Genomic DNA, 21,506 nt, shown 5'->3' on the forward strand with positions numbered 1-21,506 from the left:
AAGGTAACTGTTTAGTTACTAAGTCCGATCGCTGTGTCAGAATCAAATGAGTTTTTCGCCGTGCTTTTATCTTGTAGAACTTCCGGCCGGGGCTGGCCTGGCTGCTCGTCTCCGCTCCATGGAAACCGCGAAGTCTTTTATTTGTATTAAACTGAAGCTTCGGTGTCAACCCTCCGCCGAGGATTTCCGCGCCGCGGCGAAGATGAGCCGCAGCGTGTCGTAGTCGGAGGTTTGCGTTTTTAAAAGATTCCGGTGAGTTGGATGCCATTGGCGTGCCCGCCAGCTAGCATGCCCCGGCTATCTCAACCCCCGTTCGCCGCGCTAGCCTGCTGGCGTGCTAGCCCGGTTAGCGCGCCCGGCTATTACGGAGCCTGAACGAGCTGGCGCCGTGGCTGTCGGGTCGTGTTTATCTTGGCCCCCTCACCACCGACCCGGGGGCCGTCTTGTGCCTTTTTCAACCGTGTTCTCCCCTCAATGCAGGGAGGAGTGGATGCGCGAATGGACTGCCTGTAAAATGTTCACGTCGCGGTTGGCGTCAACGCGCAGAAATAGGATTCTGACAATTACATTTTCGTTTCAGTAATCGCTGTTGGATTTCTCTTCTATATGTATTTTATCTCATGACATACTCTGTCTGCCTTCTAAATGGTCCATATCTTCATCGACCGTTCCAGCGGTGACAGTGGATGGTGCATGGAAATCCATAGCAGCTCCGATCACCCACTGTTCCTTTTCCAAGGACGAATCTCAGACCGGCTTCACCTGCACTCAGTCTTAAAACATTATTAGATTTTATTGTGATATCAGCGTACAGATTCTTAAGAGAACCTTAAGAGAAGCCACACCCTGGACCCTTGACGTGCTGCCATGCAGTGACAGTATTTTAGAAGCATACAGCATGGTTCTCACCCGAGGAATCCTAATTTTATATATACGCCCACATACACTCAACGAGAACTTCTATTATTCATGTACTCCCTACTCAGTCATCTAATCAACGCATAAAATTCTGCCAATAAGGGTCAGCAGCTTCAGTTAATGTTCACGTCAACCGTCAGAACAGGAAACAATGTGATGATTATTGGTGCCAGATGGGCTGGTTTGGGTGTTTCTGTAACTCCTGATCACCTGGGATTTTCACGCACGACCGTCTCTAGAGTTTACTCAGAACGGTGCGGAAAAAACATCCGGCGAGCGGCAGTTCTGCGGACGGAAACGTCTTGTTGATGAGAAAGGTCAATGTAGAATGACCGCACTGGTTGGAGCTGACAGAAAGGCTCCGGTCACTCAAATGACCGCCCTGTACAATGTGGTGAGAAGAACAACATGTCCGAATGCACAAGACGTGGAACCTTGAGGCGGATGGGCTGCAGCAGCAGAACCACGTCAGGTTCCACTCTCGTAAACAACAGAAAGCTGAGGCCGCAGTGGGCACAGGCTCACCAAAACTGGACAGTTGAAGACTGGACAAATGTAACCTGGTCTGATCAATCTCCATTTCTTCTGAGGTGGTGGGGTCAGGATTTGGCGCCAACCGCATGAAACAGTCGACCCAACCTGCCTTCTGTCGACGGTCCAGGGTGGTGGCGGTGGTGTCATGGTGTGGGGAATTGTTCTTGGCACAATTTGGGCCCTTGATACCAATCAATCCGAGTTTGAATGCCACAGTCTATTTGAGTATTGTTGCTGACCATGTGCTTCCCTTCATGGCCACAATTTATACCTAACGGTTACTTCCACCATGATGATGCACCGTGTCACAAAGAGAACGCCTCTCTAACTGGTTTTGTGAACATGGTAATGAGTTGAGTGTTGTTCAGTTTCCTTCCCAGTCACCGGATCAGAATCCAACAGAACACCTTTGGCATGTGATAGAACGGGAGATTCACAGCATCAATGTGCAGCTGACAAATCTGCAGGAACTGTGTGATGCAATCATGTCAACATGGAGCAGAATCTCAAAGGAAAGTTTCCAACGTCTTGTGGCATCCATGCCAAGAAGAGCTGAGGCGGTTTTGAGAGCAAAGTGAGGCCCCGCCCAGTATTAGTGTAGTGTTCCCAGTAAAGTGCTCAGTGAGTGTATAATGGACAGTATTCATTATGCTGTGTTGATGATGTCCAGCCAAAGTAAGACACTAGAACATGACTCAGCCACTTTTTATTGTTTCTATTTATTAACTACATGAAATCAGAAAGACGTCATGAATATATAAAATTAAAGATGGTGTACTGCTTTGGAATTAAAAATGTGTCTGCCTCACCTTCAAACAAATACTAAATCCTGATGTCTCCGCTCGGGCGCGCGATCAGAGCCATCTCCGGATCATCCCAACCCAGATCTTTCCGTTTTGTCGTTCCAGACGAGCCGTGAGGAGGCGGTGAAGGGAGGAATGCCGGTGGAAAGCGGGAGCAGTGCCGCGGCCCGGCAGGCCAAGCAGAAGAGGAAGTCCCATAGTCTGTCCATCCGCAGGACCAACAGCACGGAGCAGGAGCGCTCGGCCCTGCAGAGGGACATGTTGGAGGGCCAGGTTAGGCTCTCAACTGCACATTGACTGTTTTTTGAATGCACAAAGATATCATTCAATAAAGGCTTATTTAGGCTTCAAAGAAAATAACTTCAAGTATAGCTAATGACTAAAGATTACCAATAAAAGGCAAAGTAATTGTTTGTTTGTTTTTAATAAATATGCGATATCAGTGTAGACGAGGCTAAAACAACTGCTGTGCACTTAACCATTGAGGCTGCCCTTTTAGTATGAGCGGTAGCTTCATAAATCACAGTTCAACGTATTTTGTAAGTGTAAATAAATTCAACATTTATCCTGACAAATGGATTTTTGACAAGTTGAGATGTTGACTTTTTTGTTACATGCTGGAGATTAATTCATGAATAGATACAAACTGTTGTTGAGGTTCATCTTCTTCATTAAGTTTACTGCTGTCAGGTTTTATATGGAACGATGAAGAAAAAGAGAATTGCTTGTGAGAGAGCTGAGTAATGTAAGATAATTCCCTTTTTGTTGAGTCTGCTAATGGGAACCTAATACCAAAAACTATGCAACCCTTCAGATTCACAGAGTGACGATCGTAGGTTTTGCGTTTTGGTCTATGTTATCAGGATTGGGAGGCCCAACCTGAGGTTCTAGCAGCGCCCTTGGTAACGCCACGTTGTCACTCGTGCCGTCACGTTTAGCCTACGAGTAAGCATTCTGGAGTTAAGCCTAAGCCAATTAGCCTCTGTTGGTTTGTCCGTTTAGAGGGCACCTCATGGTTTATGTTGTTGCTTGCTAAGCAGGTTACCGTCACCACGTGGTCAGGTTTGTTTGTGTTTTCCTCGTCCCACCCACCCGGCTTCAGAATCCCTCCATCCATTTGCACGACACTTAGCGGTGTCAGAGAGAGGGATGAGAAAATGTCTGCCCTCACTTGCCTTTTGAGGACGGTGCGATTGTTTTTGTATCCCGTTAAATTAAGATGCAAGACGGTGGATAGGGACGAACCGGGTGTCTTTTAAAACAGTTATGTAATCAGTCACAGACTTAGGAGATGTTACACCAATTCTCAGACTACAGTTTTCCTCCGCAGCCTTTAACATAACCACAGCATGTAGCCAGGAAAAAGTAAAAGTTCCTCCGGTGGAATCAAGCACAGATTTATCGCTCTATTTGCAGTCTCGCCGCCTCTGAAACCTCTCGGTCATCCATCTCGGCCAAGTTTCTCCTGCTGTGAAAGAACAAGGAGATCGCGCCACAGCTCCCACCGCATGGCTCTGTGCCTTTGTGCCTGCGCTCTGTTAGTTTTGTCAATGCTTCTCGTAGGGACAAATAAGCACCTGCCTAGCAGACTGATAGCATATCACAGCAAACTGAATCAGACTGCAAGCACGTGGTTTCAATGGAGGTCCTTGTTATTTAACCAGATATTGTGATCGTAATTGTAGGAATTTTAAAATTTATACTGATTGAGTACTCCTGATTTTCGGAGCAACCAATTCATTAATCTCCACTTGGACAAAATAAATCCATGTTCCATTGCCTCTGTTCTGCTATTAATGGTTGTGGAAACTACAATATTAATTAAAAATGCATTAAAAAACAAAAATATCAATGCATTAAGAATCAGAATCATAAGAAAGAAAGTTTTAATGTGAGTTTTTACTTCTCATACTTCTATTTATGCTACTTAGCTACAAGTGTACACTCCATGCTCTATAGCTGTCCAGGTTTTGGCCGAGCAATTACAGGCCTTTTCTAACTGGGCGTAATAAAACACATTTAATCCCTTCCTTATGACTTTTGTTTTTCACACTGGTCCTCTTCTCGGTCCTAGTCGTCTGATAATCTGGAATCCTTCCTGAGAATGGAGGTAAGTTTCAGGGGCTCCAGAAGTCTAGCATTCAGAATGTCAGACCTTAGTGCATTTCCTCAAGTAGTTTTGCTGATTCTGTTGAGTTTTGTTGTTGTTGTTGTGTGTTAGCTGTAGCTAGAGTCGTGTGCTGCTGGTGTACTGCTCTGATTGGGTCTTACAGTTAAGGAGCCTCTGTTTCGTGGAATTCTAGAATTCATGTTGAACCTTGAACTGTACGTTTCAGGAAGCTGATTATGTAAGAAGTACGCGTTTGACTCCCAAACAGGCAGACTCGTAGTGTCTCTATCGGCTTACGCGTAAGCCGTTTCGGAAGTAGTTTCCAACATATGTGTACAAACAATCTAATTAATAATTTACAATAGCACCCAATATCCCCAAAATATGGTATACTGTAACACTAGTTCCCACCACATCATAAGTCCACGTCAGACAAATCAGGTGAAGCACATGCGTCGTTTTAACAAGCATCTCTGCAGCATTTCTCACCTGGTTTGCTGCCAAGGCCCCAGGTTGCGGTCGCCTAATGTGCGGAGCATTCTGCTGTTACATTATGGCCTGTTTCTGTCACTTCAATGGACCTCTTCATACACCTCAATGCACTGCTTCAGGACTAATGGCAATGCAGCAATGAAACCCACAGAAGCCCCACACACTAGGCATGGTCTTAGTCTGCACAAGGTCAAGTCGCTTACTATATTTAACAGAGACAGTATTACTATTGAGGAGGCAAAGCGACTCTTTCGATTCTGAATGGGAAAATCCATAAAGCAATGACAGGGCAGCTCCAATGGTGTATTGCATTGTGCCAGCAGAACTGGCTAATACAAGATTAGTGTTGTTCCTCTAGATCTTAATGCTCGGTAGGTGCTACCAAGATGGCGATGGCATCGATCTGACTTTCTTTGCTCTGCATTTGGCTCATGGTGACGGAACTTGTGCTCCCTTATTCATTGTTTTCTGGTTTGTAACAGGAGCTTGCAGCAGAGATAAAGGAGCTTTATGTTGCTCTGTTCCGGTAACAGGCACCAGAATTAATTTATATCTGCTTGAAGGCAGCAAAAGCACATCCTCGTTTTAAGTTTCATGGACTTTCTAGCATAGCACTGAGATATCAGTATGTCCTCCAGCGGGTCCATTTAAAATGACTGCTCATGTAGGGATTGTGCCTTGTGCCACCTAAGCATTATGTATTGGCCGACACAGTACTGATCCGAGCCATTACTTTGAGTGAACAGACCGGTAATTACGACATAATGATTAACACAATCACTTTTTCTCGATAACAGACATTGAAGTGCCAACCTCGAAGATTTCCCTTTCATTGTTATTGGCAGCACCTCGGGCAAAAAGCAGTAGTTGCAGGTTTGTTTCTGGACTGTGTTTCACTTCCCAGGAATCCAAACAGTGTCGCCTGTGTGATGTCAGTCAGTTGTTTTTTTACTCGCTCGTGGTCACTTTGCTTTTTTTTCAGTTTGCCTTCATCTGAACGTTAAATTTATTTCTTTTTATTGGATTTCTACTTGTTTTTAAAGTTTCATCGTCAGTAGTCGATCTTTTCTGTGTTTGTTTGGCCGTCGTAAACATTTACTCACAACGCCAGCAGAGACCAGAAGCAAAAGTAATTGGCTCTTGTTAAGCTCCATGAAAGCGTTAAATAAATATCTGATGATAAAAAAATATCAGAAAAGCCTTAAAAACGGAAACAGCTCCATGAATACACAGGTATACATTGTGATCTTGCATCCTTCTCTGGTAAACGGGAGGAACCTACCGCTGCCGTACCTGCCTTCTCCTTCAGACCCAAGGAGAAGAACCGGTTTCGTCTTCCTCCTGTTGATAGCCACGATGTACAGTATTTATAAACTCATTCCAGCCATAAAACTTGTTGTATAAAAAGTACGCGCTTCACACACAAATAAGTTGAAGAACGAGTGTGTTGGGTCAGCCCTGCCGACCCTCTCTGGTGGACCAACCAACCCTGGGTGATGGAAAACACGTCACTAACTGGGCGCCACTTGTTTTTCCTGGGAAAGTCGCCGGCGACAGCCAGTTCTTCATACTCAGAATACTGCAAATGCAAGGGCTTTCATCAGTGGGCCATAGGCTCAATCACCTTTTGTATTACCTTATTTATCAATAGATAGACATTTATTCGATGGAGACATTTATTTCAATGAAAATCTTCAAGATTGGCACTTTAACATGTTTCTATTAGTCAAAAAGGGTGAAAATCAGTGTCATACCCCTATGATCCCGCTTTACCCTTCTGACCTCTACTATACCCTCCGACCCCTGCTTTATCCCTCTGACCTCTGACTACCCTTCTGACCCTATAGCCCTCTGAGCCCATACCCACATGACCTCTCCTATATCCCATGATTCCTACTGTACCCTGTGCTGAAACCAATCTGTATCTGCCAGCACCCCCACATAAGGAACTAAGTTTGACTCCCTCTGGTTTCTAATGTTCTGATGTGGTTTGATACCCTCTGATTTTGTAGCTTGATTCCCTCTGGTTTCTAATGTCCTCATGTAGTTTGATACTCTTGGGCTTTCTTATTTCGTCATGAGGTTTGATAACCTTTTGGTTTTTAATGTCCTTATGTAGATTGAGTCCCTCTGGTTTCTCATTGTCCTCATGTAGTTTGAGTCCCTCTGGTTTCTCATGTCCTTATGTAGTTTCAGTCCCTCTGGTTTCTCAAGTAGTTTGAGTCCCTCTGGTTTCCAATGTCCTCATGTAGTTTCAGTCCCTCTGGTTTCTCATGTCCTCATGTAGTTTGAGTCCATCTGGTTTCTCATGTCCTCATGTAGTTTGAGTCCATCTGGTTTCTCATGTCCTCATGTCGTTTGAGTCCGTCTGGTTTCTCATGTCCTCATGTAGTTTGAGTCCCTCTGGGTTCCAATGTCCTCATGTAGTTTTAGTCCCTCTGGTTTCTATTGTTGTCATGTAGTTTGAGTCCCTCTGGTTTCCAATGTCCTCATGTAGTTTGACTCCCTCTGGTTTCTAATGTCCGCATGTAGTTTGACTCCCTCTAGTTTCTCATGTCCTCATGAAGTTTTAGTCCCTCTGGTTTCTATTGTTGTCATGTAGTTTGAGTCCCTCTGGTTTCTCATGTAGTTTGAGTCCCTCTGGTTTCTAATGTCCGCATGTAGGTTGACTCCCTCTGGTTTCTCATGTCCTCATGTAGTTTGAGTCCCTCTGGTTTCTAATGTCCGCATGTAGGTTGACTCCCTCTGGTTTCTCATGTCCTCATGTAGTTTGAGTCCCTCTGGTTTCTAATGTCCGCATGTAGGTTGACTCCCTCTGGTTTCTCATGTCCTCATGTAGTTTGAGTCCCTATGGTTTCTCATGTAGTTTGAGTCCCTCTGTTCTCTAATGTTCCCTTGTCGTTTGATGCTCTCTGGTTTCTAATGTCCTCACATGGTTTGATTCCTTCTGGTTTTCTCCTGCAGGACTCCAAGCTGCCCCTGTCTCTGAGGAGCAACCTGATGGACCTGTTTGGTCAAATCGAGAGAGAGTTTGAGAACCTCTACATCGAAAACCTTGAATGTAAGTTGGTTGTGAGGTTGAGCAGCTCCTCAGGCAAACTTGGCCATTAGAATACTAACTCAAGTCAACTCTGAATCGCAGTTAGCCCCAAAGGGCTGGTGTTAATCTGCTGTGCTCTGCGTGACCTGGAGACTGTTGGTATTATATGTATTGTTACTCTTTTATTATTGGCCCAGTTGTGAAGATTTAGATCCCAGATTGGTTGAAAGGAGTAATTTTATCATTGACTTCTCTTTAGTGCGCAGAGAGATAGAGACACTTAACGACCGCTTGGCTGCTGAGGGGCAGACTATCGAAGGAGGAGATTTGGCCAAAGGAGCGCTTAAAACTAAAGGTAACTGTCTTTTCCTTAAATTTGTTGAAATAATGAATTTTCAAATTGTTTGTGCATACAGTTAAACCCAACGTGGTTATCCATGAGATAAGAAGAGTCCGCCTTTCCAGGCCCGCACAATGAGTGAGAGGCAGCTGCGGTGAATTTGATGAAGCAATGTAGCTGGTTGTGGTGAATAAGCATTTACAAACAAACATCCCCTCCACCTCAAGTGACCGAGAAACTGAAACAAATCAATTTATCAGAAAAAGGGAAAACTCTGGAGAAAACAAAGTGGTCGAACACAGATGATCACAGACCAGCTTATGGATTACCACTTTAAGTACAGAATTTTCACAACTTAAATTGGAGATAGTTGTTGCATCATTTTTTACCCCTGTAACAAAGCATTTGATTGTTGACTGTTTCACAGCAAGTCACAGTACAAGCCAGCTGTCACAAAAACTAAAGACAACGTACAAAGCTTCTACAAGCAAGGTGAGATTTTTTTTTATAAGTTCATTTAGAAACATTATTTTTTTGCTATCATTGACACTGATCAATCACTGAAAATATTATTATTATTATTATTATTATTATTATTATTATTATTATTATTATTATTATTATTATCATCATATTATTCCCATAACTGAAAATGATCATTTGTGTCTTAGCATACTTATTCAGTACTCATACTATGTAAAAAAAAAAAAAAAAAAAATCTTTATTGGTACATCCCTGTTTCCGAATTTATTCTAATATGACAGTGATTATTCATAATTGGAGTAGAACTGGTGAGTTTTCTTCTGAATTGTTTCAAAGGATGTACCTCATTTACAGTTGTCTCTGGCTTGCCAAAAGCCCGGTCTCGCCCACGCCTGCGTTCATCATAACTTGACCCTTTTGTTATTTTACGAAAAAAGCAATGCTCTCTTTTTCACCTTTTTGCTCTTAGCCGCGTTCAAACTCTTGCTATGCCAGAGTAGGTGGATCCCGCAACTTCAGCGTAACCGGTTGGGAGTTGTGGGGTGGAGACTCATGGGTAACTTGTTGATTTCTGCCCCCCCAACCCCCCCACCCCCACCCCCACCCCCACCCCTGTGTGCCAATATGCATGAGCAGCCCAGCCAGGGAGTTGACCCAGCCTCCCCAAGGCACTTGGTCATTCAAATGTAGGAGTTGAGTTTCTATATAGATTTCATTTTATTTTCTCTGTGAGATATAACATTGATTCAGTATCTCACTAACATGCTTACCAGTTACGTTGCGCCTGCGCTTAATCAAAGTATGCGTTGGCATTTACGTAATGGTCCACAACAACAGAGATATCTTTAACATACAGCAGCTACCATACAGGTACAAAAAATGCCTTTTACATCCTAAAAGAAGCACGAGGGGCTAAAAGGGCATTTTATTTGCTGCATTAGATGAACATTGCTTCCTAATGGCACAGTTAGTGTGTGGTCTGTTGAAAATAGAGCTGTCACAATTATCACATAGTCGCCTGATAGCAATTATCAGCAGATCATGATCATTTTGTAAAATCGCCAGATTCCAAAATCTTTTTCCAACACGATTCAGGACATCTGGTTGGCCTACTAGTGTTCTACTGGGGGGTTTAGATATCAGAGACACATTATTTTAAAATTTAATTAAATATCTGCATGCCATTTGGCTATTTTCGGAAACGTTGTTGTGGGAATTCAATCCCTTTTCACAATGATAGGATCTGACACATCAGACCGCTCACTAACGACGTGCGCTCGAGGCCATTTACCGCTGAGTGTGTTAGAACACACTGCTAGGACAGTTCATGCAAGCTCATTTTTCAACGCATCGCATTTCCCTAAAATCTACTCATGCCTGTCGCTTATTTGTTAAATGTAGCATCCTGCGCCAATGTTACATTTAAACAAGGCTGGTATTCCCAATCATTTTCAAGTCTAAAATGTGACGCATACATTTTTAGATGTAGTTTTTATCCACTTCTCAAGCAGCGTGAATCATTTTGATCTGCCAGCAATCCGCATTGAAAACATTGATATTTAAGAAACTCAGTTCATCATTCATGGCATTCCCAATGCAGAGATAGTCAAACCACATTACTTTCATGCTGCTATCGGATCGTTATTATATTATAATTATAGAAACTTCAGCTACATCCTATACAAAACTGAAGTAATCTACTATTTATTTGACAGAAGACAGAATGGTATTGTGTCCAAAATCCAAGGTTAGCACAGGTTGGCCCTTTCAATTCCATATTAATATTTTCTGTTGGTCATATTTCTTTCATTTAAATCTACTATAAAGAGAGATTTTGTTTCCCTGTTTGGTCAGTAAATGTTTTTTTTTTTTTTAATGTATTTTCATTTATTTACAAAACAATCACTCTTCTCAGAGGTTTAAGGTGCAAATCTTATTGATGGGGGTCTGTTCCTGAGGTGTATCTCTTTGGGAAGTCATGAACCGCCAAGGAGTTACACAGCAGATCTCAATCCCTTATTTGGACGGGGCAATTAGTTCCCCTCAGACTGCACAATCTATTTTTTGCTTTTGTCAAATAGATTAACCAATCCGGTTTTCTCGTCTTTTTGGTAGATCTAGATTTTGGGTATTTAGATCTTTGCCATACTATTCCCATCTGACCACGACTTTTAACCACAGTGCGACGACGTTGTGTAGTCTGAGGGCGGCATTAAGACGATTTACTCTTGAACTTCAATTCTCTCTCACTCAGCATTCAACTTGAAAAACGTTTGGGAATCCTCAACTTGATCCAGTTTGCTACTTGCTAACAATCAGCAATGCCATGTGGAAATGTTTTCTACTCAGTTTTCAGTAACATGGAATACTAGGTTTTTTTTGTCTTTTTTGTTTTTTACGTAACGCACAAAACGGTGTTATTTCAGCAACTCAAACTTCCGCAGGTTGAAACATTTGAATGCTGTGCTTCCTTCTACATGTACAGTGAGGTTCATTTTCAAATGTATGACGTCGTCCTCTATGCTGTCTGCCTCCTTTTCAGTTGGAACTTGTTTAGTGGTCTGTGTCAAAAGAGGGCCGCTGGTCCAGTTTGTATCATCCCAATCTTTAATGTAAACACCCCTTTCTGACGGCCCGTTGACTGTAACAAACATATTTTTTTGGTTTCTGATGTTCTACCGTAACCTGATATCCTCCCCTTTCTCCCCCATTTTGGGTGTTTTCTTTTCACAGCCTTGCATTTACCGTTATAAAGTTTTGATAAATGCAACATACAGCACTGATATGCCTCTCCTCATTTGGCCGACACCAGCTCTGGGTTTAATAATGTTTGCTGTTAATTAGCGTTTGTTTTAATATACTTGATACACCAGATGAGCCCCAAAAGTGGATTGCACATAGTGTCACGTGAGTAGTCAGTCTTATGAGGAGAAGTTATTCTCAAAACGTTTAAAATGAACTCGTCTCTGGTCTCCATACGATTGCCGTGTGCAACGAGGCCCACCCTCGTAGCAAACAGAGATGAAATCAAATGCTACACTAACTTGCAAATTATATTCGACCCAGGTCTGATTGGTACCAATAATTTGCCTCTTTCAACCAGCTTCTTAGCCCAAGTGTTGTGCAGGGTTCCCCAATGATCCTCAGCTCTGCTGCTTCTTACACCCCCCCCCCCCTTCCCAGGGTTAGAACAAGGTTTCCTACACACAATTGGAAATTATGTGGAATAGTTATTTTCCAGGACTTCAACTTTGGGAACTGCACAGTATCTGTATAAACCGAATCGAACCTCGACTTCCTGCCTTTGTGTTCTGGTTTGGATGAGTATTGTATACACAAGCCTCCGTCAGCACGCACCACAAGAAATGCTTCAAATTACATAAAAAAGTGTGTGGGAACCCTCGTTAGGCCTGCAGGACGTTAATGACCAAAAGCCGCCACTGATTGAAGTCTTGTTTTCCCTGACGGCCTCAGATCGTGTCCAGTTTCAAGGCCACCACATCCAGAGCCGTGTGCCAGCTGGTCAAAGAGTATGTGGGCCACAGAGACGGTATCTGGGACCTGGGTGTCACCAAGGCCCAGCCGGTGGTGCTCGGGACGGCATCCGCAGGTACATTCCTTTCTGTTCCTTTATGGGTATATTATGTCCACAATACAAAAATGCGACATCAAGAGCCCTGTGAGTGATGTCACATGTTAAAGAAAAGCAAATAACTCTGCAAAGCATCTTTCCGTCTTATCTCTGCAGATCACAGTGCCATGCTCTGGAGCATTGAGACTGGGAAGTGCTTGCTCAAGTACGTGGGCCACCAAGGATCAGGTATGAATACTGGAGGTGCCCGTGATGCCAGAAATATGTTTAGGGCGGGAAACAAACATGTGTAGTTGAAACGTTCTGTTTTCCCTCCGCAGTCAACTCCATCAAGTTCCACCCCACAGAGCAGATGGCTCTCACCGGTGAGTTAGCTTCGGTTTGGTCTCCAGGCCTTTACGGCATATGTTCCCAGCGACATAAAAGAATAAAACACAATGAACACAGCAGTCATTTCATGCAGCCAGAACATGCCCAGGAAGATAATAGAAACGTGGCATTTATACAGACAGTGTTGTTGATGTTGGCGGTGAAAAGGTCGTACTATGGTGTCCCTTCCTCGGTTGTAACGCTTGCTCTGCTGCACAGCGTCTGGAGACCAGACCGCTCATATCTGGAGATACGTGGTGCAGCTCCCGACACCTCAGCCTGTAGCCGACATCACTGTAAGCATCAGTCTATATAATAATACTTCAGAAGTAAAAGTCTAATATTTAAACTAGTTCGGGTAAAATAAATAAACTCTTTGCTGCCCCCTGCAGCAGCAGGTGCCCTGCGAGGACGACGTGGACTTCTCTGACAAGGACGAGGCTGACGGCGAGGCGGAGGGCCCCAACGACTGCCCGTCTGTTCGTGTGGCCGCCACCACCCTGCGCAGCCACCAGGGGGTGGTGATCGCCGCCGACTGGCTGGTGGGCGGCAAGCAGGTGGTGACGGCCTCCTGGGACCGAGCTGCCAACCTGTACGACGTGGAGACGTCTGAGCTGGTGCACTCGCTCACCGGTAGGCAAATGGCAAAACTGGATGAATTTATTTATTTATTCCCCTCATTATTTTGCTAATTTATTATATTTACTGTCATAAGGTGACTATTACTGTGGGAACTCATCAAGGAATCAGAGAGAGAGAGAGAGAGAGAGTTAGAGAGAAATTGTGCGGCGTGAACATCTAACACTGTGACTCAACTACAAGACTCAACTCTTTTGAGACTCCTGACTTGAATTCCCGATGATTCATGTGCGTGAATCGTCAGGAGGACACGGACGCAAACACAGCTCTGGGAGCAGTATGTTTTCCTTGCACTGCATTCTCTGTCTGGTTGTAAGATTAAATAATGTAATGCTATTTAAAATTACTTTTAGGAGGATTTAAATGTATATTTAATACAACACAGTCAATTAATTCTATTATATAATTATAGGACCCAGAATCGCGATTGTGGCGCCTCCCCTTGCGGCTGCCTGCGCGAGTACCTTGTGTCGATTACGCACATTTTGGTATTTTTTAGTATTTATAGAGCTTATTGTGAGTAATCACCGGGTGTCATGACATTTCACTGCATATATGTATGAACGTATGTATATGTATGTGACAAATAATCTCTTGAACTTGAACTTGAACTTGAACCGTGCCCCGTTCCTCCAAAAAAAACAAGTGAAAACAGTGAGGGGGCAGGGCACGGAGGAACGGGGCACGCCTCGTGGACTCAATGGCATTATTTTCTGCGTGTAACGCAGTCACGGAGAAAGTGTTCCCGTTACACACTTGTTACGTTCCACAAGCAAATTTAAAATAAAGTAACCTTCATCTAAAATAGAAACACACTGTTCTGACAAGTCAATGACGGTCACCTCGTCACTCGGGCGTACATCGTCGGAAAGGGAGACATGAGCAAAATGCTCCCCGATTGCTCCCTCTCTGCCCCCCCTCGGGATGGGATCCTAGGCGCCTAGTTCCCCCTTAGGAAATGCCGACTTGACCTTGTGACCTTTCTGCCAAGAATCACTCAAGATGAGGTTCAACTAATTATACGAGGTAAACACGATGTGAACAAAAAACATGTACAATTTGGGACAATCCATATTAACTTTGGGATGGTTAAAATTGTTTTTCGGGACAGTGGTGAAAATAATAAGTCTAGAGCTATTCTGAGCCAGTCTGTTCCGGTCCATTTCAGTTTTCAAACTGGCCGACACATTTGGGTGATGTTTTTCTCGCTTGAATGAACTGAATGGAAAATGATCCAAGACTGAAACTTCACAATTCACAATTTCACTAAAGGGGTGAGCTGGTGCGCAAATTGGGGTTTGTATGTGAGATAGCTAAATAAAGAGCAAAATGATCCATTGCTCACACTGTCGTGTGTGTGTGTGTGTGTGTGTGTGTGTGTGTGTCTGTGTGTGTGTGTGTGTGTGTGTGTGTGTGTGTGTGTGTGTGTGTGTGTGTGTGTGTGTGTGTGTGTGTGTACGTGTGTGTACGTGTGTGTACGTGCGTGCGTGCGTGTGTTCAGGTCATGACCAGGAGCTGACCCACTGCTGCACCCACCCTACCCAGCGACTGGTGGTGACCTCGTCCAGAGACACCACCTTCAGGCTGTGGGACTTTAGAGACCCCTCCATCCACTCTGTCAACGTCTTCCAAGGACACACAGAGTCAGTCCCATGCACACAAATTTGTCCAGTGCCCACAGTATTTCTGCACAAAATCTTCCGTCAAAAAACCATGCTTGCAAATTTAGCCAACCATCGCACTTTCACATGTGAAATGATCACATCTGGAAACTGTTGGCTGTCCTCACCAAGTTACCATCGCGGAGTTGACCAAAAACCGCTTAAACAATTCACAAATTGCGTCTGGCTTTTTGAGAAATGCTTCAAGTCAGTTATTTTGTGCATATTGGTCCATCTGTACGTACCTCTAGAGATACGTTTCCATGGCCTGTTGTCATGGATATGACTTGCATGATGAAGCGACAAGCACTGTTCAAATGGATTCTCCTCACAGTGAAACGCGGCATCTCAACGCCCTCCTCGTTTTTTGTTTTCCAGCACGGTGACATCCGCAGTGTTCACGGTGGGAGACAATGTGGTTTCCGGTAGCGACGACCGCACCGTCAAGGTGTGGGACCTGAAGAACATGAGGTCGCCCATAGCAACCATCCGCACGGACTCGGCGGTCAACAGGTGGGGCAGAGGGTTCTTCGCGCGGAACCCACCGTAGATGATTCCGTGTTAAATGTTTACATCCCATTTCAGCTGAGCGATGGGTTTGATCCCCACCAATCGGATTATTTTGGAATCCGAATCAATCTCAATCAAAGTTAAATTTTGTTTAAATTTGTCATTTACGTCCTACGCCTCGGAGCATCATCCTAATCCCAGTGTCCCCGGTTTCCCGCTCCGCCCTTCAGGATAAGCGTGTCAGTGAACCAAAGAATCATCGCTCTTCCCCACGACAATCGTCAGGTTCGGCTGTTCGACATGTCCGGCGTGCGTCTAGCGAGGCTCCCGCGCAGCAACAGACAGGTCAGTGGAAGCTTTTTTGCTCCGGGTTGACCCCTCCGGGCTCCCTCACTCCCTCGCCGAGCCGCCACGGTGGGAGAACCGGAGTGTTTTTCTTTTTTGTTTTGTTTTTTTTCTCGGAGTGAGCCCAGTGTTTGAACGGCGGTTTTACGGACACGTCTGGTTTTGATTTGATGACCGTGTGCGGCCCGGACGCCATGTTTATCTTCTGTTTGTGCTGCGGCGGTGCTGCAGGGTCATCGCCGCATGGTGTGCTGCACAACGTGGTGCGAAGAGAACGCCTCCTGCAACCTGTTCAGCTGCGGCTTCGACCGGCAGGCCATCGGCTGGAACATCAACGTCCCCGCCCTGCTGCAGGAGAAATAACCGGTCTGCGCCACGAGCCGGGACCCTACGGCCACCTGGGACAACCTGCTACGCCCTACGACGCCCTACGATACCCCACAACCCTTTATCACATACTGTGATACTGTGATTAACGTCCCCAAACTACTCCCTGTGTCATCCAACGTCTCCATGCGACACCTGACGTTCACCTGCGCACACCCTGCACCACCCTTGACACCCCACCACACACAGTCCAACACTGCCCAACCTGAGGAGACGGATAAAAATAGACTTGCTCTTACTCCTCACCCGTGCTCGCGCTCTTTCTCTCTCTCGCTCTCTCTCTCTCTCGCTCTCTCTCTCTCTCTCTCTCTCTCTCTCTCTCTCTCTCTCTCTCTCTCTCTCTCTCTCTCTCTCTCTCCTACACGTTTCCCATGTCCTCCGTCGCCCATATATGCGCAGGTAGCATGGAGTCTAGCTGTGTCTGAGTGATGGGTGTGGTTGTTTGGTGCCTGTTAAAAACGTGGTGCACGGCGCAGTGAAGGTGAAGTGCGGCGGCCATCTTCCTATTACGGATGAGCACAATTCGCCGATGCCGTCTGCAGCACAAATCTGCCAAAACGCCAATCTAACCAACACAGAGCGAGCCTAACCTGTGCCAACACGTAGCGGAGCAGCAGTTAAACAGTTCAACACACTGCGGGTGGCTTTCAACTACCTGTGTAAAAAAAAAAAAAAAAAAAAAGTTTTGACTTTCATGCCAGCGCAGTCTCCAAACGAGTGTCTCTTGTTGTCTGAACAAGGCGTTACACCTGCGTTCAACAGCTGAGCCATAGTTGAAGGAAAACCCTAGATTTTTTTTTTTAATCATCGGGAATCAGCCAAAGTTGATGCAGTGCTGCATCAGGTAGTACAACAGGGCTGTCACAACCACGTTCTTTGGCCACAGCCACTGCACGGTCCTACGTCCCCTCTCCCTATCATCTCAATAGTGGATCAATTTTAAACATTCTGACTCCCAGTGATTGCAAAATCAGGTTTTAGATAAAAAAAAATAAAAATACCTGAGTTTTCCTTCAACGTTAGGAATGTACAGGTACGGTTATCGTACCCAATACTGTGCTCATGTCCTCCGCCTCAACCCCATGCCAACATAATGTGACGTAGTTGCACCGAGTTCCCGCTTCCCGCTTGAGCTTTGATACTCTGATTGTGTCGTGTTCTGTCCGTCCGGGAAGGCGCAGTGGTTTGGACACAAAAACATGCGGACACAAAAATGAACCTGGTGTGGTGTGTGTGCGTCCCTGGTGGGTGTTGCCGAGGTCAGCTGATCTTTTCAATCTTCACTTATGCACCTTTTTAGCACGACACAGAATAGCTGTTATTTTAGCGCCGCTTGCAGCACTGTACATACGGTAGTTTAACTTCCTGGAAATGGAGCTCCGTCACCACGCATCGGCGGGGGGGGGACTCGGACGTCCTGCTCTCTGATTGGTCCAACTGTGAAATTGTAGTGCCAGGTTTTCAGATGCACCAGCGTCGGGTGGCAGGTGTTTTGAGAAAAGAAGTTTCTGGGCATTTTGCCAGTTAATATATTTGTGGGGGAAATGTGTGTGTGTGTGTGTGTGTGTGTCTTTCAGAGCAGGACTTGGTGAAAGGGCTAATGGGTGGGGTTGAGTCCTGGAGCGTAAAGGAAGAGTTAAAAAATAGGAGAAAAAAAACCAACTCACTTTACTGGTAAATGTAAATCGCTATCAATACCTAAGTCACCAGAAAGTGTTTGTTTGTACCATATAATGTGATTTCATGAACTACAGTTAAAAGAACAGTCTGATGACCACACCCACTTATCACAAGCACAACACAGGACTTGGTTGTTGAATTTGTCGACAAAAAAAAAAAGGAGCAGATAGTGCTGCCTCCATCTTCCGTCAGTCAGCGTCGGGGGGGGTTTTCAAGGTTCATGAAACACTGAGTGTTGTGATGCAATAGATGTAACCTGTCTGCTTGTTCACTGCCAGTCATTACCTTTGGCCAAAAAGCCTCGGGGTTCCCGCCCATCGGGGAAAATCCTGGAACGTCGGGAGATTTTAAAGATTTTAAAATTCCAGAGACAGAAATTGAAGCGATTGAGGTTTTTGATGTTTTTCGCTTTTGCCTGGGCTGTGAAATATGGAAATATAATGTATTGCTTCCCCACAGAATTGTATTGAATATTTGTTAATATTCTTAGCTCAGATTGGAGCCCAATTAGCTCATGTATACTATAGTTTAAGTAAGTCTACGATAGTGTACAGTACAGTTTTTACTTGTGCTGGGCTCGGATATTGATGTAATATCACCGTGATATGATACTAGATATCGTCTGGGAGTTTCTTGTGATATGCCCTAGTTAAATGTTCTCTCGGAGCGCTACAGTAAAATAATGCAGTTTTCTGAACTTAATCGAATGTTCTTGATGTTCTAATCAATGGTCATAATATCCACATTACTAATGATTAAATCTCAAATATGTATCGTGTGTAAATATCTTATGAAAGCAGCAATAGCCATCTCTAAAATATCGTAAAATTATCGTTATTTTGTATTCTCAAAAAATATTTGTTTCTGACGGTATTACCCAGCCCTAGTTAAGACAAAACCAAATCCATGTAACTGCTGTCATACTGGACTAAAAACGAAACAATGACTTATTATTTTAACTTGAGATTTAGGAATTTGGGGGCTTTTGTGTTTATTGGCAAGTGATGAAGCTTTCCAGTGGGAGCCCTGAATTGCGTTTAAACTGCCTGGAAGTGAGTTTGAGGGCCGCGTGGCGTCGTTCATGTCAGTGGGTGTAAAGAGGTTCCCAGGGTAACCGTCTGTACGTGTCAATGACATGTCCTGTTTCCATGGCAACCGTTGTACAACTGTGTGTGTGTGTGGTACTGTAATGTACCCTTGCAAACAATCACAGTTCATCAGAATGTGATTGCTTCTATGGGACCCCAGCGTTAGATGTTTGACCCTTTTAGCAGTTTTGTAACTATAAGTGATCGTTGGAAGGCTGCGTTGGCATTGTGAACATTTCTTTCAGTATTTTGTCGAAAACGTGCACGTTTTTTTTTTTTTGTTTTTTTTTTTTGTGGTTACCCACAGTATTTATAAATATATTTAGATATATTATTTTGGTACACCTTACAATTGCCTTATTTCAGATGATAGCTTATGTATTAACCGTTGGAAATCTGTTTTGAAGTACTGAAATTCGGACTTGTGACCAGCAGGAGTTCATCGCTTCATTTTGAAAACTGGTGAGCCGTTTCATTACATTTTCATGCTTGTCTGCTTAAAGGATAAGTTGTTTATTTTTCCTCGCCCGGGCCCTATTCTAATTCCCATCATTCTCAACCGTTCATAGCACAACCTCACCGAACGCTGCACTATTGGGAAACTTGCCACTCTGCTGCAGCGTCTCACTGGGCTTCCATGCAGTCCAATGGGGCAGAGGCCATATAGTCACATGCAGGGCCGGCCCCTAGTATAAGCAGTCTATGTGGTTGTTTAGGGCCACAACCGCTAGCTGGGGCCGCACCATCAGTGTAGGGGCCGTTTCTCCAAACGAAACAAAAAACAACTTTTTATTTTAGATCAGATACAGTTTCCCAATTGAAAGAGAAATATAAACACCGCAGGAGCTGTGCCGCGTTGCGCATGGCAGCTTCAACCCCTGAAACTCCTTAGGGGACATAAGGAGCACGGGCTGGCCCTGGTCGCACATGTCTTGGCGTATTTTTTTAAGCGTGTTTTGAATTGAAGTAATGTCACATTTTTAGTTAAAAGCGGAGCAGCTTGCTGTTTCCAGTCTCTGACGTTAGCGTGGATGTCGAAAAATGCGTATTTCCAAGAGTGCAGAAGAGCCCGAAAACCCACTAAAACCTGATGATAAAATACAGTGTGTGACCGTTTTTCCACAACAACACAGAGGAACATATTGTGCTTCTCATTTTGGGAAGTTTCTCCGTCCTGCAGCGTTGAGCGAGGTGGTGCTGTGAACATTTCTAAATGGCGGGAAGCAACCGTCATGTATGGGTTGGAAACTGGCGAACCTATCCTTTAAAGATCTTTCCACAGGTGAATACACAATTGATTACACTGGAAAGAGGCCTTTGTAGTGTTGTACCCACGTCTCTACACGTTTGTATCATAAACATTTTAATATATGAGAAAAGTAGCCCGTGTGGCTTTCTAGTCTATTTCAGCTGCAGACTTTGATTTTTTCTTCCTGGAATTTTTAATTTCTGTGCAAAACGTTTATTGCTTTGTCACGGCTGTTACCTGACCTTGAGGTTTAAAGCTTCAGGACTGTGTGTGTGTGTGTGTGTGTGTGTGTGTGTGTGTGTGTGTGTGTGTGTGTGTGTGTGTGTGTGTGAGTGTGATACGACTTATGAAAGGGATACTCCAGATTTTAGGGGAATTTGCTTTTTGTCTGTCTCGCTTGGGTGAAGACGAGAAGGTCAGTTTTGTCCGTGTCGAGTCCAGAACCAAGATCTTGAGCAGCTTCCTGCTGGACCCAGCTGAGGACCGGTCAAAAGCAGTTTAACCTGTAGCCCCATTTTTGAGATTCTTGGATTGCATTTGCCTAATTTCACCGGAGCTAGGCTAGCTGGTCCCATCCGCAGCCATGCATTGTGCATTGTTCACTGGACACACAGGGTTGAATTGGTGTTGACCTTCTCATTGACAAAAAGTGAGTATCCCTTTAAATCAGGGATGGCTGCTTGACCTGACAGGAAGTTACCGCTGCCTTCCCTGCTTTAGGTTTTGAGAATTTAAAGGATCTGTTAACAAGCAGCTCATCGTTGTTTATCCCTAAAATCTATTGTATACTCGATAAGAGGCTCATAGTTGACAATACAGTTTAATGAAATAACCTTCTTCCTATTATTATTGTTTTTATTAACATTATTATTGTTGTTGTTCTAAATATTCTGCTCGTAAATGTCACTTTTCTCTTATACTCAAATGGGAGGCAGGAGGTTTGGAACGAGACTTCGCCGCATCGCCGTCCAGTCTGAAGCAATAGCAGTGCTTGAAAACCTGCCTTGAATTTCATTGTGCTTTGTTCCCCGTTTTCCTCCCTCTCGGGGTTCTTGTTCCGTGCGCGTGGTCGTGCCTTTTCATGGGTTAACGTTTGAAAACCTGCTTTGGCCGAGCACTTAAAATGTCAAACAGGGAGATGGACGCAAGGTGAAGAGTTGTCTGTGAAGCAGCTGTCCCTGTTTTAAGGAGGTGTGTGTGTGTGTGTGTGTGTGTGTGTGTGTGTGTGTGTGTGTGTGTGTGTGTGTGTGTGTGTGTGTGTGTGTG

The 21,506-nt window shown here is 44.4% G+C and overlaps 1 protein-coding gene across 2 annotated transcripts; it reads left to right on the forward strand.

Moving 5' to 3' along the window:
• The first annotated feature begins 113 nt into the window (after nucleotides 1–113).
• On the forward strand, nucleotides 114–21,072 carry LOC307238195 (WD repeat-containing protein 37). 2 transcript variants are annotated; one of them, XM_080011089.1, is made up of 14 exons: nucleotides 114–252; nucleotides 2,361–2,528; nucleotides 7,822–7,918; nucleotides 8,157–8,252; nucleotides 8,665–8,729; nucleotides 12,195–12,330; nucleotides 12,469–12,540; nucleotides 12,633–12,677; nucleotides 12,901–12,977; nucleotides 13,074–13,314; nucleotides 14,822–14,963; nucleotides 15,360–15,494; nucleotides 15,722–15,836; nucleotides 16,068–21,072. In XM_080011089.1, the coding sequence occupies exons 2-14, from the start codon at nucleotides 2,391–2,393 to the stop codon at nucleotides 16,197–16,199; spliced, it is 1,491 nt and encodes a 496-aa protein (XP_079867215.1). In that variant the 5' UTR covers nucleotides 114–252; nucleotides 2,361–2,390; the 3' UTR covers nucleotides 16,200–21,072. The 2 variants fall into 2 exon arrangements, with proteins under 2 accessions (XP_079867215.1, XP_079867216.1); XM_080011090.1 differs by having other exon boundaries at nucleotides 13,077–13,314.
• The last annotated feature ends 434 nt before the right edge of the window (nucleotides 21,073–21,506 follow it).

The sequence above is a fragment of the Zeus faber genome, assembly GCF_960531495.2.
Source record: "Zeus faber genome assembly, chromosome: 12".
Classification (NCBI taxonomy): Eukaryota; Metazoa; Chordata; class Actinopteri; order Zeiformes; family Zeidae; genus Zeus; species Zeus faber.

Excerpts from the sequence above, each read along its gene's own strand:
- LOC307238195 (XM_080011089.1), top strand. The coding sequence starts at position 2,391 with ATGCCGGTGGAAAGCGGGAGCAGTGCCGCGGCCCGGCAGGCCAAGCAG. Across the intron at positions 2,529-7,821 it reads GGGACATGTTGGAGGGCCAG|GACTCCAAGCTGCCCCTGTC; the intron begins GTTAGGCTCTCA and ends TTTCTCCTGCAG. Across the intron at positions 12,678-12,900 it reads AGAGCAGATGGCTCTCACCG|CGTCTGGAGACCAGACCGCT; the intron begins GTGAGTTAGCTT and ends TCTGCTGCACAG.